The 16912-nt window shown below is 42.7% G+C and overlaps 1 protein-coding gene across 2 annotated transcripts in view; it reads right to left on the minus strand.

The window, feature by feature from the left end:
- The window catches only part of SUSD2 (sushi domain containing 2), a 320283-nt gene that overhangs the window by 189170 nt on the left and 114201 nt on the right, over positions 1 to 16912 (minus strand). For both annotated transcript variants that reach the window (XM_040345523.1, XM_040345532.1), the window contains exons 2-5: positions 10958 to 11162; positions 8489 to 8640; positions 3502 to 3669; positions 786 to 960 (exon numbers count right to left, since the gene is read on the minus strand). In XM_040345523.1, coding sequence (XP_040201457.1) covers positions 786 to 960; positions 3502 to 3669; positions 8489 to 8640; positions 10958 to 11162 — 700 coding nt within the window. The remainder of the gene's footprint in view (positions 1 to 785; positions 961 to 3501; positions 3670 to 8488; positions 8641 to 10957; positions 11163 to 16912) is intronic.

The raw sequence follows: 16912 nt of genomic DNA on the forward strand, positions 1-16912 counted from the left end.
TGTGTGGGGCAAAAAAATTTATAAAAAAAACAGAAGGGGATCCGTTCTTCCGTCTGAGCAGATCCAGGGGTCAAGTCCTGGGGAAAAAAGTGTGGGAACTCCCACCCAAGATCCACTCCCCCACCAAAAAAAAAAAAATGATAAGCTCATATGCATAATTACTAAACCGCATGTTTTTTTTGTTTGTTTTTTTCGATCCACTGTACCTTAGTAATCCTTTATGTTACTGGCCGCTTCCTGTATATGGATTCATCGAGTAGTGTGCGGGTATCCCGTCACTTCCTCAATGCCGCAATGTCTCCTGGGAATTTTTGTCATTGGAACACACTACCCGATGAATCCATATACAGGAAGCGGCCAGTAACATAAAGGATTACTAAGGTTCGCCTGCCCCTGACAGTGACTCGAGCTGGGCATCGCCGCTTGGTGAAGGATCGGCTCGGGCGGCTCGGCTGCTTTAGTCCTGCAAAGGGAACTGCGTTCCTGCGGTGAAAAAAGTGCAGGAACTCCGTTCCCACGCGTTCCCGCAGGACTTGAGCTCTGAGCAGATCAGATTGGAGGCCCCATAGAGTAGAGCGGGCTGTTTCCTTGTCCCCTCTGCATAAGCAGAGTCCGCTCATTGGCTGGTTATCCAGTCGCTAAAGTGGCCCTCGCTCTTTAAAACGTTGGGCACCGCTGTCTTACACATTGATTTGTCAATTAATTACAGTCCTCACAAACGTAATGTTCTTGAAACAATTCTATTTGTTAGAAGCTACCGTAATCTGCTTTAACGCGTACTGTACCTCTCCCCAGGATTTTTTTCACTTGCTATGATCCTCAACATCCCTACATCCCACTGATCAAAGGGAGATTGTGCAGGAACTGGAGTGAATGTTAGGTTGCCGTTATTTGGATGACTTGGATCAAGTGTGTAGAGGTAGGTCCAATCAGCTTGCCATGATTCAGTGTATCGTTCCCCTGCAAAATTAGATTGGATAATACCTTACTAGGCAGGGCTGATGAACTGGCACAAGCAAGATTTACAGCAAGCAAAATATACATTTACATTTTATAAGTTGTTTTACTCTCTTTCAGGCCTGTAACAATGGCAGTAAAATTTCAGTCACTCTCAAATAGTTTAAAGTAAATGCTATTTTGTACACAGTGCAGGAAGAACCCTGTATAATGGCTTTCAGACCCACAAATGAAGATACATTATCTCACCAATAACAGAAATAAGAAATTGTCAGGTAGTTATACTTTCCTAGATCTAACAAAACCTGGTATAATAGTTTTGGGTGGATTCATGTTTTTAAAGAGCCTGAATTTAAATGGGGTTGTAAAGGTACAATTTTTTTCCTAAATAGCTTCCTTTACCTTAGTGCAGTCCTCCTTCACTTACCTCATCCTTCGATTTTACTTTTAAATGTCCTTATTTCTTCTGAGAAATCCTCACTTCCTGTTCTTCTGTCTGTAACTCCACTCAGTAATGCAAGGCTCTCTCCCTGGTGTGGAGTGTCGTGCTCACGCCCTCCCTTGGACTACAGGAGAGTCAGGACACCCACTAACACACAGCTCCTTTCTTTATCTGCAACGTAGAGAGTGTACTGACTCTCCTGTAGTCCAAGGGAGGGGCAAGCACAACACTCCACACCAGGGAGAAAGCCTTGCATTACCGTGTGGAGTTACAGACAGAAGAACAGGAACTGAGGATTTCAAAGAAGAAATAAGGACATTTAAAAGAAAAATTGAAGGATGAGGTGAGTGAAGGAGGACTGCACTAAGGTAAAGGAAGCTATTTAGGGGGGAAAAAATGTACCTTTACAACCCCTTTAAGCTTGAACATCTACCTTGTAGAGAACAACTAGAAATTATAATTTTGCCAAAACTGAATATTTTTTCTTGAATTCTTCCTGAAATTACATAGCTAACTTTTTGACATGTGACTGTACCCTGGTATGCCTGTCATGTAGCCTCATAGCTGCAGTGTGAGATCATCTAAAACACTGTGGGGCAGATCCATGTACATCGGCGTAAAATCAGGTGCCCCTGTAGCAAGCTGCCTGCTGAAGGGGTACCCTCAGAAGAAGGAGCCAGGAGAGCAGAAGAGGGACCCGAGAAGAGAAGGATCTGGGCTGCTCTGTGCAAATCCAATTGCACAGAGGAGGCAAGTGTAATATGTTTGTTATTTTTAACCGGTTAAAGACCGGCTCACACACATATACGTTGGCAGAATGTCACGGCTGGGCAAAGTGACATGTACATCCATCACTTTGAAATTCCCATCGTGCAAGCGCGTGTGTGCCCCTACCGCGAGCCCCGTGACCAAGAATGCGGGACCAGCAGACTCAATGTCTGCCGGTGTCCCGCGATCGGGTCACAGAGCTGTAGAACGGGAAGAGACAAGTGTAAACAAGCATCTCCCCATTCTGCCTAGTGACACTGTCACTGATCGTATGCTCCCTCTCATCGGGAGCAGCGATCAGTGACGTCGCACTCATAGCCATGCACCCTAACAGTTAGAATCCCTCCCTAGGACACACTTAACCCCTTCCTAGGCCCCTCGTGGTTAACCTCTTCTCTGCCAGTCACATTTATACAGTAATCAGTGCATTCTTATAGCACTGATCGCTGTATAAATGTGAATAGTCCCAAAATAGTGTCAAAAGTGTCCGATGTGTCCACCATAATGTCGCAGTCATGATAATAATCGCTGATCCCCGTAATTACTAGTAAAAAAAAAAAGATTAATAAAAATGCCATAAAACTATCCCCTATTTTGTAGATGCTATAACTTTTGTGAGAAGCAATCAATAAACGCTTATTACATTTTTTTTTACCAAAAATATGTAGAACAATACGTATCGGCCTAAACAGAGGAAAACATTTGTTTTTTTATATCTTTTTTGGGGATATTTATTATAGCGAAAAGTAAAAAATATTGAATTTGTATCTAAATTGTCGCTCTATTTTTGTTTATAGCGCAAAAAATAAAAACCGCAGAGGTGATCAAATACCACCAAAAGAAAGCTCTATTTGTGGTAAAAAAAAAGGACGTCAATTTTGTTTGGGAGCCACGTCTCACGACCGCGCAATTGTCAGTTAAAGCGACGCAGTGCCGGTCATTTGGCAGCCATATGGTCCGGGGCTGAAGTGGTTAAAGAAAAAAAGAAAACCTTTACAATCACTTTAAGTATTCCCCATCAATTTGTGTATTACTGTGTCTATTATGGGCAAAGTACAGGTTTACTACTAGGTTTACAGGTTTTACTATCAGCTTTTAAAATCATAAATCAATACAATGACTACTAAATTACAACTTACAGAGTTGATTTTCTCATCTTTTCTTATTTAGTCAAGTTTGACAATATGTAGAAGAAGGTGGAATTACCCTTTTAATAAACTAAGTCATAGTAAATGCATTTGTTATTATTTAATTTGAGTGGTGATGTGTGCTTATGTTATTTACAGTATATAATAAACAAAAGGTTATTATCATGTTTCATCACATCATATCACCTGTCTCATTATAGCCCCAGACTTCTATACGGATGTGTTGAGTGGTAAGAGTTCTACCATTCCAGGTCATGGAGAGTGTCTCATTATATCCAGGTGTTCCATAATATTGCCATTTTTTTGAATTAACCAGCACACTCTTTTCCAACTCTGAAGCTTTGCTATGATGAACTAGAGTAAAACAAATCAGAAAAACAATAGGCTTTATAATGACAAATTGTGTATATAGCACCAACAAAATTATACAGCACCACAAGTCATTCTTGTTAGTCCCTGCCCTTAAAGGAAATCTTTGATCACACAGCATACATTTTCATTTTCCAACATCAGCATTTTAAAAGCAATAAAATCAATAATTGTATTTGACAATCCAATATAAATGTACTTAAACATTTCCTTTTAATGTTACCAGTGCTGTCTCTCTGCTGGCCATCTCTTTCCACAGCTTCCTGGATTCCCAGCATGCTTTGCAACTTGTCCTCTTCTGTTTCTAAGGACTACATACCCCATGGCCCCTTGTTGTCTGCAAACAGTTATTCCTGTACTGACTCAGCCTCCTGAAACTCCTCTCCCCAGCACCTATGTAGATCAGAGGGCAGGCTCTGTGAAATGTGTGACACAGCAGTGCCTACTCCCAGGGCACAGTGAACATGTGTCACAGTACTTAAGGAATTAAATGTATGGAGATCTTCACATAGTAAGTTCACAATTTTCAAGATGGTTCGGATTAATAAGAGCAGGCTAGAAATAATTGAAATACAATGCCGAAATAAATTAGTAATTTTATATTTTGATCATAGATATGCTTTAAAAGCTCCTAAAAAATTGGATGCTCTACGAAAGTCCCAAGTAAACAGTGATTTAAATTTTTGCAATTATAGGGGCTCAGACTGTCTGTATACAATTTAAAGCAGATCTCCACCCAAAAGGGGAAGCTCCACTTTTTTCGCACCCCCCCTCCACTGCCACATTTGCCACTTTTTGGGGGGGAAGTAGGTACCTTGTTTTGCCAGGTACCCGCTCCCACTTCCTGGTACGATTGCCACACAGTGATCTGCGTCATGCCTGACCTATCCTTCTTCCCCCCATTGCATTCTGGGACCTGTGTGTGTCCCAGATGACGACGGGACTATTTAGACAGTGCAATGCGACTTGCACATGTGCAATAGGAAACTGGCTGTGAAGCCTACTTACAATCCCGGCGCATGCACCTGAAGCCGATTGACAAATCGGCTTGGGGTGCCCACATTGTGGGATCCTTGGACAGGTTAGTGTCCTTATATTAAAGGGGTTGTAAAGGTACATTTTTGTCCCTAAATAGCTTCCTTTACCCTAGTGCAGTACTCCTTCACTTACCTCATTCTTCGCATAGGGGGGAGCTGGGATCTGGGGGGCCTCTTATTAAAGGGGCTTCCAGATTCCAAAAAGTGCCCTGCCCACAGACCCCCACAACTACTGGGCATGGTTGTGGGATTGAGACCATTTTTCCTATCAACATGGGGACAAGGTGCTCTGGAGTGGGGGGACAGACCCCCAGACTCACCCCCTGCTCTAAAGCACTCTAAAGCACGTATCCCCCCATGTTGAGGGCATGTGTCCTGGTATGGTTCGGGAGGCGGGCTCTCACTCGTCCCCCCCCCCCATTCCCTGACCTGCTGGGCTGCATGCTCAGATAAGGGTCTGGTATGGATTTTGAGGGGGACCCAACAATGTTTGTTTTTTAATTTTGCCATGGGGTTCCCCTTAAAATCCATTCCAGATCTGAAGGAAATCTTTAACAAATTTGGCCATAGACAAATGTGAAACATGAATGTAAATGGGTGAAATATCCATGCTCAGTTTAACATATATCAAGCAGCAGCTGAACACTATAACCTGAATACTAGGCACAAAGTCAAAATGGATAAAAAGAAGTGCAGCGCTTGTAAAACGCGTAGAAGACGTGTTAGCACCACGCTCACACGCTCTGCGCATATGCGATCACTTCTACATGTCTGTGTTGAGGATTTTTTCTACTTGTAAGGAAGCTCCTTGTTTTTACCTTGTTTTATGCAAATTGGAGACTCAGTGGAGTCAGATTACCGCCCGGGATACGGAGGCTCCTGGTGGGAGACGCCCAGGAGACTTGAGACGCCCAGGAGATCTTGATGTCCATGGTTGAGGATCTCTGATCCAATTAACTCTTCGTGACCTCCCTGAGTAAGGCCTCGTACACACGACTGTTTTCCTCGACAGAATCCATCAAGAAACTTGGTGGCAGAGCTTTTTTGCCGAGAAAAACGGTCGTGTGTATGTTTTTCGTCGAGAAAACTGACGTGGAACTCGACGAGAAAAAAAGAGAAGTTCTCTTTTTCCTCGTCGGGAGTCTCAATTTCCTTGTCGTGTTTCTCGTCGGGCTGGTTTACGACGAGAAACACGTTCGTGTGTATGCTTAGAAACCCGCACATGCTCAGAATAAAGTATGAGACGGGAGCGCACCTTCGGTAAAAGTAGTGTTCGTAATGGAGATAGCACATTTGTCACGCATTAACAGACTGAAAAGCGTGAATCGTCTCTTACCAAACTTTTACTTAATACGCAGTAACATGAGATTATCAAAAGCAGCCCCAAAGGTTGTGTCAGTGGAATCGAACTTCCCCTTTATAGTGCTGTCGTACGTGCTGAACGTCACCGCGTTTGAGAACGACGAGATTTTGTCTTGACAGTGTGTACGCAAAGAAAGCTTGTCAAGATTCTCGACAAGCCTAACAAGGAACTCGTCGAGGAAAACGATGTTTCATTTACGACGAGTTCCTCGGTCGTGTGTACGAGGCCTGAGGGGGGGGGTCGCTGGAGTTCCAGTAAGCCTTTCATCTCACTGGGGTGACGGTTCTCACGGGTTCAAGCATTTGTACCAAGTCACTTTATTTCCACAAGGATTTTTAGTCTTAATTTTATTATTGCACTTCATTGTTGCATCTTATTATATGGCACATGGTTTTGTTTACGCATTAATTGATATATGCATATCTAATTTGATGTAGCTGCATTTCTCTGCACTTTATTGACACAGGAATATTGATACATGTTTTACAAGTGCTGCAGTTCTTTTTATCCAAATGTGAAACATGAATATTTACCATACTGTATTTTACAAATACGTGAGGAATATTTATAGCGAACCATACAATTTAGACTTTTTTAATGGAGTTTTTATTTTTCTAAATGTAAAATGCAATGCAGGAAAAGTACATTACATTCTTTTATTGAAGATCACAATTGATGTTAAGTGTACCAAACATAAGGCAACAATGTGGGGGGACATAGTAGTAGTTTAGCTATTGTAAATAAAATAAAAATGTTTCAGCGTTTGCATTTTCCCTTTTTTCTTAGACTTGCTTGTGTACCAAGCTACCCTTCTGTGACAAATCCTCTCTTAGTATAAAAACCTGAATTAATGTTTATGTAAACACAGAAAGTATTGTTCTTGAAATAGCTCCCTTTTGCCTTGTGGTTGCTGATGTGCAGCGATTTTAGAGTTAGTAAAGCCTTATTAAATACCTGTTGATCCTGCTAATTTCTGCTTGTGGCCTTTCTGTTTTAAAGTAAATGCTAAACAAAGGCTTCTGTGGTAGCTTTGTCCCCCTGATGCTTCTGCCTTGGAACTACAACACACCATGCCTTTTAGCAGCATTCCTGTAAGCTTGTGTTTTCAGTATTCAACATCATTCAACATCATAGGCAGCCATACCTCCTGGCCTGCAAATGTTTCGTCAAGACAGCTGGCAGGGACAACACATACACAGATGACTATCACTTCAGTTTGCCCACAGTCCTGGCCTTGAGACAGGAAAGAAAGTGAACTTTCAGTCCCATTACCGCTGAGGCCTCGTACACACGACCGAACATGTTTGCTGAAACTGGTCCGTGGACCAGTTTCCGCGGACATATTCGGTCGTCTGTACGGGCGACCGGACCGGATTCCCGGCCGAGCGGACAGGTTTCCAGCGGACAAATGTTTCTTAGCATACTAAGAAACATGTCCGCTGGAAGCCTGTCCGTCGGACATGTTCGGTCGTCTGTATGACATGCTCGGCTGAAAGCCCTCGCATGCGTCAAAGTGATTCGACGCATGCGTGGAAGCATTGACCTTCCAGGGTCGCGCACGTCGCCGCATCATCGGCGCGGCCACGCCGCGGCCACGTCACTGCGTATCCTGTCCACAGGGAATTTGGTCTGATGGTGTGTACAGCCATCAGACCAAATGATCCCAGCGGACATGTCTGATGAAAACGGTCCGCGGACCGTTTTCATCGGACATGTTTGCCCGTGTGTACGAGGCCTAAGAAGTTCAATTAATTTTTTTTAAAATTTTTGTTATTTGAAATGATATGATTGATATCATAAACAAAAGTAGTTCATGAGTGTCTAAAAACAGTAGGGTTCACGTATGCTTTGGAATTGCTGACTTAACCATAGTGGTAATGTTTCCCTGCACATCACTGAGGCAGCGTACACACGATCGGTTAAACCAATGAGAATGGTCTGATGGACCGCTTTCATCGGTCCAAACCGATCGTGTGTGGGCGCCATCGGTTATTTATCCATCGGTTAAAAAAAAGCCAACTTGTTTTAAATTTAACCGATGGATTCCTAACTGATAGAAAAAAAACAATCGTTAGTAGGCATGACCATTGGTTAAAAATCCATGCATGCTCAGAATCAAGTCGACGCATGCTTGGAAGCATTGAACTTCATTTTTTTCAGCACGTCGTTGTGTTTTACGTCACCGCGTTCTGACACGATCATTTTTTTAACCAATGGTGTGTAGGCACGACTGACCATCAGTCAGCTTCATCGGTTAACTGATGAAAACGGTCCACCAGACCGTTCTCATTGGATGGACCGATCGTGTGTACAGGGCATGAGAGTTTGTGGAATGCCTTTTCTATTTGCTTGGGGATGTTCTCATTTAGAAAGTTTCCTGTAAAAATCATCTGCAGAACCTTACCAGCTAACCATGTTCCTGATGGTCCAAAGTTTAACCCCCCATCTAACGACAAAGAAAATTTGACATGGCCAGTCTGGAACAGTAGTGGAGAAATGCAGTGAGCATATCCAGATTGATCAACATAACCCTGAGTATTTACTTCATTGTTGAACCTGTTAATAGAGAAATATAGAGTTAATTTCTTAGCTTAGCCCAACGAAAGTTGACATTTCAGCTTTAATTAGATGCAAAGAGATAAACCAGTTGACAGTTTCTTATATTTTTGTTTGTGAGATCTCTGCACATAACCTGGAACTTTAATGCTAGTAGCTGTGGCAGCATTTCACGTAATGTTGGGTAGGAAAGATGAATAGCGGCCCACTGACATGTCAGTGGGCCACTATTCATCTTTCCTGAAACAGTGAATGCCAGTGACAACTGTGGTGGGTAAGGGTGGACTGACCTGGAGTGACACCATATTTTGTTGATAAAGCTGGGTAGGGGCAGGGGGGACTGCTTTACCCCACAATCAAATGACAATCTCCAGTTCTCCCATCCTTATGACTCTACTACCACAGATCAAAAATCATTCCCTTCCCCATCAAATCATCTTTGTTGTGCTGGCTCCTGAATTATTTTGCAGCCATAAAGATCTATATACTTTGCATAAATTAAGTGTTAGGCTGGGTTTACACTAGTGCCAATTAGATGCGGATATATTGCATCCAATTTGCAATAGCAGGAGATTTTGACCGTCTCTCTATGGTGCCGCTTTCACATATCTCCGAAGTGGCTCCGGTGTGAGGAACGCTGTGTGTCTTTTGGTTCTTTTCAGGTCTGAATTCAGCCAAAAATTCAGGCTGTAATCGCACCTGAAACGGTGAATGAGGAGGCACCGGACTTGCCGGTGCATGCTCATATGTGAACCCAGCCTAATATATACATATTTAAATATTCGTTATGGCCTCATTCCCATCAGGAAAAAAAACAAGGGTTTTCCCAGCGGAATTCCTCTCAAGCCTGCCTTGCATACACATGGTCACACTTTTGACTGCCAAGAACGCGGTGACGTAAAAGACTAAGATGAGCCGAGAAAATTAAGTTCTATGCTTCTGAGCATGTGTCGATTAGTTTCCGAGCATGCGTGGTTTTTTGCGCGTAGAAAAAGCATAGAGACGAACGGTTTTCCCGCTAAGATTTTTTCCTGATGGTAAAAAAGAGATCCTGCCATTTTTTTTTTCCCCCAGAAGTTTTCCTGTAGGAAAAAGTCTGATGGAGCAAACACATGGTCGGGATTCCTGGCCAAAAGCTCTCATCTGACTTTTTCCAACGGAAAAAACGGTCGTGTGTATGGGGCATTATATATATATATATATATATATATATATATATATATATATATATATATATATGAACGTCAAAATGCAAACAGGGACAGCCAGAAACATTCTGGAATGCTTGCTACTCTAGCCACTTGAGACCCGCGCTATTGACAAAAGACGTCAACAGCGCGGTTCTCAGGTGCCAAGTGGATGTCTTTGGACGTCATTTTAAATGCATTACCCGCGCGCGCCACTTTTAAATGCATTACCCGCCGCATCGCTGGGGACCCGATGCGTGTACCTGGCGGCCGCGATGTCCGCCGGGTACACGCGATCGTCGGGAACACAGCCGGTAACAGCAGAGACGTGGAGCTCTGTGTGTAAACACAGAGCTCCACGTGCTGTTAGAGGAGAGGAGACCGATCTGTGTCTCTTGTACATAGGGACACAGCATCGGTCACCTCCCCCAGTCCCCCCCTCCCACCACACAGTTAGAACACACCCAGGCTACACAGTTAACCCCTTCCTCACCCCTTAGTGTTAACCCCTTCCCTGCCAGTCACATTTATACAGTAATTAGTGCATTGTTATAGCTCTGATCGCTGTATAAATGTGAATGGTCCCAAATTTGTGTCGAAAGTGTCCGATACGTCCGTCGCAATATTGCAGTCCCAATAAAAATCGCAGATCGCCACCATTACTAGTAAAAAAAAAATAATGAAAAAAAATCATAATTCTGTCCCCTATTTTGTAGGCGCTATAACTTTTGCGCAAACCAGTCGCTTATTGCGATTTTTTTTTTTTTGTTAAAGCGTCAGTCAGTTAAAGCGACACAGTGCCGGAAGCTGAAATTTCGCCTGGGAACGAAGGGGGTTTATGTGCCCAGTAAGCAAGTAGCTAGACAAAGGTCTTCCAAACAGCCAGCACTATCCAGGATTCATCACATTGAGGGAAATATGCTGAACAAGTATTGTGTTGCCAGCTTCGGTGGAAAAATATAGCCAATACCACTTTCATGATAATTTGCCTGAATATTCTCCAAAACTTACATGACAAAATATATTTAGTTAGCCAAGAAAGGTCATCACTTAAATGTGTGCTTTCCTGCTATTGCCTATGGCACAATACTTTACTCATTTTAACAAGTATTAAAAGTGTCAATACTCACCGGCATGTCACATTTACAGTAGAACTGTAAGTTATGTTTAGAATTTTAAAGTCTTTCCCTCCCATTAGTGTCCCTGAATGGGGTGAAATTTGGAGGCACATTTTCTGATAATCTGCACAGCAGATACTTTGTTTCAAACAACTTGAATGACAGGAACAATTCTGGAGCTGTTTACCACACTGTGAATTGCATGACTCCAGTTGACCTATAAGAGAACAAATATTTAGAATACATTTCACTGTACAGTGGCTCAAAGTGGTTTAAGTACAAATAAGGAAAGTTCTGAGAAAATTAAGAGCTGTTACTCAATTATCACATTCAGTTGGTTGTTTTTAAGAGTACATATGACTTTAAATGCTTCTGGATGGTTACAGAAGTTTCCATTATACTCTTGGACCTGTTATTGCGCTACAAAATGGCCCATATTAGACTCATTAGAGAAGAAAAATAGTAAAAAAAGATAAAATAAAAAAATAGAAGCCATAGTTTTGCTGAAGGTAAAAGATCATTTTACTTTGTGTCAATTTCACCAAAATGTAATCTCTATTCTTAACATCTTTCCATTACTCAGAAAATATATTAATGTGACTTTTTGCTGACTGCCACAATGAATTTGAACATAGTTGCCACATACACTACAGTACATTCATAATCGCTTCAATGATTACACCCATGCCATTGCCAAGTATATTTAATTGCTGAAATGAATGTGCCTGTCTAAATACCTAATAGAAGTTCCAGAGTGAGTTGGCCATATCGCCAGAACAAGGTCCCCATTGTATACAAATCAAGTTTTTACAATAGAACAGGGTTAGCACTTGTTATTCCTTTCTATGTCCCCACTGGGGAGATTATTATTGTTATTATTATTATAATACAAGATTGCACAGTTTGCACAGTGCTTTACAACATGAGGGCAGACAATACAATTCAATACAGGAGGAATCAGAGGGCCCAGCTTGTTAGAGCTTACAATCTAAAAATAATCTTTCATTTGTCCTGTGACCATTTTGGCCAGGACTGCAAGTAAGGTTCCTAGGACACAGGCCCATCGCTACGAGACACCTTTCCTCCTTGCAGGAGCCGTTTGGCAGAAATACACTTGATGGTTGTAAATGCGTCTGTAGCACTACCCCCAAAGGAGCTGCTGGTTTGATTTGGGTGGCACGTTACCTCTACAATATCTTCCCGCCGTCTAGGGTACTGGATGAGAGCTGTAATAAAGTTAATGTCCACATGACAGGTGTCTTTTCTGTGCTTTTATTACCCAACGGGGTAAAAATGGTAAATGGTAGAGAAGGTGAAGGGATAGAAGAAATGGAAGGCGAAAGATTCAGGTGTAAATGATTACAGAAACAGTCCTACTTCCAACGACAACTTTCTTCGCTACTCTAGCCAGAGTGGGTATAGTGCACCTGGATAGGCCTCTCTCACCAGCCTAGCAGCCAGAGTGTCACCCAGAAACTTTAGGGTGAAGTCTTTGCCACAGACCCTCCTAAAGGTGGAGATAGCTTCGGTCCAAAATCCTTCTCAACTGGATTCAGCCCCCGAATCTCCTTCAAAACAGCTTTAGTTATGTCATGAACTGATAGGCAACCTCCGTCCAGCCTCTCAGAAACTAAGTGTCCTTCGATGAGCAATTAGGCCTATCATAAGACACCAGCCTCGTGCTCGGTATCTCCCAGACAGGTTCTCCATCGATCTGCTTCCTCCCATGGGACGGGCAGCCCAGGACCACTTGCAAATAGCAGACCCAGTCTACACACCTGGCCCACAGGTAGATTAGGTGCTCCAGACCAACGTGGTCCCGGAGCCAGGAACACTGGAACACACACACACACACACCCCGGCCAGGAGGGCCACACACGTTGGTGGTGGGACGACTGCCCAGGTGGATGGCGGCAAGGTGACGACGCACAACCAATGGCATCTGCCCTCTAAATACCCCTTCCCAGCATGCACAGCAAGGCAATCAACCTTCCTGATTGACTGCTGAGGAGAAGTATCCACACGACCCTGACTCCACCTACCGTCTGGGGGTACCTGAAAGTCCACCTACCGTCTGGGGGTACCTGAAAGTCCCCAGACAGCAAGCATGGGCACACAGCACAGCCAGAGCTGGAACAGAGCCAAAATAAACATGGTCAGAGGCAACTAACTCTCTGACCCCCTCTAAATTTACAGCAGCACCGGCTATGAAAGTAGCCAGGCGCTGCACATCTAAGCACATTTAGGCGCATTAAATGCTTGAGAGTGAATACATTTTAATGGCCAAAGGTTTTAACTACCCCCTACTCTAGCAAAAAATAAAAAATAAATCATGGCTTTAGATATAGATTAATGCAGACATACAGTGGCCAACGTGAAATTAATAAGTGATGATATTTAGCTCCATGATAGGAGAACAAAGATTTATTGCGTTCCCTAGTGTCTGATCAACACACTCTGAATCCTCTCAGATTAGATATAAAAGTGTATTTCTAAGGAGGCATATCACCAAATTATGGTTATTTGTAATTGTCAGAACATTTCTCTATTGGTTGGGTAGATAAATCTGCACGCTTATTTGCCTGGATGTTCCATTCTTCAATAGTAACTCCAAGATCCATGGAATCTTTACAATGTAGTCTAGTGCTTGTGGTCAGTTTGAATGGTATTCTGTATAGCATTGAGTTAATAAGTGAATTACCATTCTGCTGATCTTCTGTGCTAAATTAAACTCTCACCTTAGAGCTGAGCTTGCAAACAATTTATAGTTAAGATATTTAAGATATTTAATATTGCAGATATTTCGTGTAGTAAAATTGAGCAGCAATTAGTTGTGTTTTAGGCTTTAATGAAAAGTAGCAAAAAGACATTTAGTTACAGATTATTCAGTTAATGAATGACTCCTACATATCACCATTTTATTCTCACGGAAGTAATAACAGCTCATTTACTTGCACAGAACAAGCTTACTTGTCTTCTTAAGTGCCGGTTCACACGTGTGCGATGCAGGAACCCTGCAAATCCATTGCAGGTTCCTGCATCGCACCCGACTCACACAGCAATGTCTCACAGCGCACAAGTGTGAACTGCCACTAAAGCATAGGGCCAAAGAAATCCTCTATGATCACAGCAGCAGATTTACTGTTTCATACACAATTCAACACTGGTAGGATTTTACAGTGGACACTTCACCTTAAAGTGGAAGTTCACCTTAGAATTACTCTATGAACATTAAACAACCCTATAACAAGTGTAAATTTATAAAGGTATAACCCCATGCTTGACTTATGTCTAGTTGTAAAGCAATCAACATAGGTAACGTCCGGCCATATACCAGCAACACCATGTAGCTTATGGTGCCACTCAGTCTCTCTTGTGCTATCTACAACTTTGATAACATCAGGGACAGAGGAAGCATTTCCCAGTCAGGCTTAGACCCCTTTCACACTGGGACATTTTTCAGGCGCTTTTGTCCTAAAAATAGCACATGAAAAACACCTCCCTGCAGTCTCAGTGTGAAAGTCTAAGTGCTTTCACACTGAGGCAATGCAATGGCAGGACATTAAAAAAACTCCTGCAAGCAGCATCTTTGGGGCAGTAGAGGTGCGAAGGAGTGTGCGAATGCACGTGCAAGACATTTACTGGCACCAAATGGCCTATATAGGGGCAGCAGCTGCACTAGTGCATTGCTGTCTGATCTGCAGCTTTACCCATGTTCCTGTGCCATGTATTTTGATTCCTGTGTTTGATAACGGCTTATCCTGACCACACTTGCATTCCACCTGTCCTAACCTCGTCTTGCCCTAAAGTGGATTTAAACCCTCCATATACCCAGTGAAGTGAACAGCCTCAGATGATACAAAGAGATAAAACAAATCTCACCAAATATGTTTTACATGTATATCTGCTGTCTTCAGCTTCCTAGACTCCTTAGAAAGTGCACATTGTGTTATAATATTTTCTTTCTGTTTCAGCAGTGGGAGGGGAGTTTGGATACTGTGTGTGAGCTGATTGGAGGAAAGGCACACCCTACCCTTCTACATAGGCAGAGGAACAAAGAAACTTGCAGAGATGTGCTGTGAATAGACCAGCTCTCTGCTAATCTGTCGCTAAATTACCTCCCCGACACAAGGCAACAGAAATACACAGGTCAGATTTCATGAATGTGATTTACATCCACTTTAAAACTTTGTTTATATCTTCTCATCTGCCTGTTATCCTGTTACCAAATTCTGCCTGCATCTTGACCATTCTCTGCTTGCTGTTTATGCTTATATCTGGTCATCCCTGCTGACCTGGCTTGTCTGACCCTGCATCCAGTCATCCAACTGTGCTGCATAGTGCCTGGTAACGCTGATCCTCCATCTGCTGTATGCCTGCATTGCTGTTCCTGCTGTCATCCTCTGCTTCAGCTATCTAGCCCAACTCTACTGACGCACCTGCCACACACCTCTGCAATAACAGAAGATCTTGCAGGCACTCCTACCTCACCCTGCTCTCAAGGCCACACCCCCCACCCCCCATAGCACAATCGATTGTGGATTTTCTCACCCACCCACTACCCCAGCACTTACCCCAACCAGGTCACAGATTCCCCAATTTGCTAATGTCACACAAGTGGGTGGGCTCGGGGGAACAGTGCTCTGTGCCCCAAGTCCACCTTTTTTGAAGCTTATTAAAGCCTCAGTCGCTAATTATGTGCTTAAAAAAACTCCATTGAAATCCATGCATCTGGCACCCTGAATGGAGATTAGGGGCCGGGCGCATGGATTAGGGGGACGGCGCCCTGAGCCCCTTATGAGCGGCCACCACTGTACATGACAAACACACACAGGTTAATAAGAAGCTTCACAGAACGCTAGTCTGATACAGGATTTGTTTTATTTATGTGACTATATAAGATGTTAAAAAACGGATTGAGTTATTTGTATGGTATCGCACTACTTTTTTTTTTCTGGTATCTACATATACTATCAACCTGATTCATCTCTGTGAGAGCCTGGAGACGAGATAAGGCTGTGGGAGCTGTGATTCATCTATTCATACCCATAATATGATATATTATGCTTTTGGTGTCCAACTTGCAATTGCTAGGCAATTTTAGTGAGTCGGTGTGTGTCCAAAATTACGTGGTCGGCTGTCTTCTGGTGATTAATACACAGCAGGTTAATAAGATGTTTCTAAGCAACAACAAAAAAAAACAGGCACATGGGCATATCCAAAGTAGCATGTAAGGGAAAGGATAAGGGTTAAACCTGGGTCTCTGCTCCCTAACTCATGAGACCAAATGAGGGGCAAAACATTTTCAATAAGGGGGCCCTCTTCCAGCGAGTAGGCAGAGACAAATTGCTGAAAAGTTCAATGCAGTAAACACTTTATTGGAGAACTTGACAGGAAGATAACTCAATAGTACTGGCATACTTTTGAGTAGCAATCTCTGAATGGACATTAGGTCTACTATGCCTGTCAAATTCTCCAATAAAATGTTTACTGCATTAAGCTTTTCATCAATTTGTCTCTGCCTACTCCCTCGAACAGCGCCCCCCTATGGAACATAATAGAAAGCTTTACAGAGTTTGATAGTTCAAGTGTGTGAAGGAAAATGTGGACTTTTTCACAAAAAAATCATTAAAAAGTTACTTTGTTACATAGTTACATAGTAGGTGAGGTTGAAAAAAGACACAAGTCCATCAAATCCAACCTATGTGTGTGATTATATGTCAGTATTACCTTGTATATTCCCGTATGTTGTGGTCGTTCAGGTGCTTATCTAATAGTTTCTTGAAACAATCTATGACCCCCACTGAGACCACCGCCTGTGGAAGGGAATTCCACATCCTTGCCGCTCTTACAGTAAAGAACCCTCTACGTAGTTTAAAGTTAAACCTCATTTCTTCTAATTTTAATGAGTGACCACATGTCTTGTTAAACTCCCTTTCATGAAAACGTTTTATCCCTATTGTGGGG

Source organism: Rana temporaria, chromosome 1, assembly GCF_905171775.1.
Source record: "Rana temporaria chromosome 1, aRanTem1.1, whole genome shotgun sequence".
Classification (NCBI taxonomy): domain Eukaryota; kingdom Metazoa; phylum Chordata; class Amphibia; order Anura; family Ranidae; genus Rana; species Rana temporaria.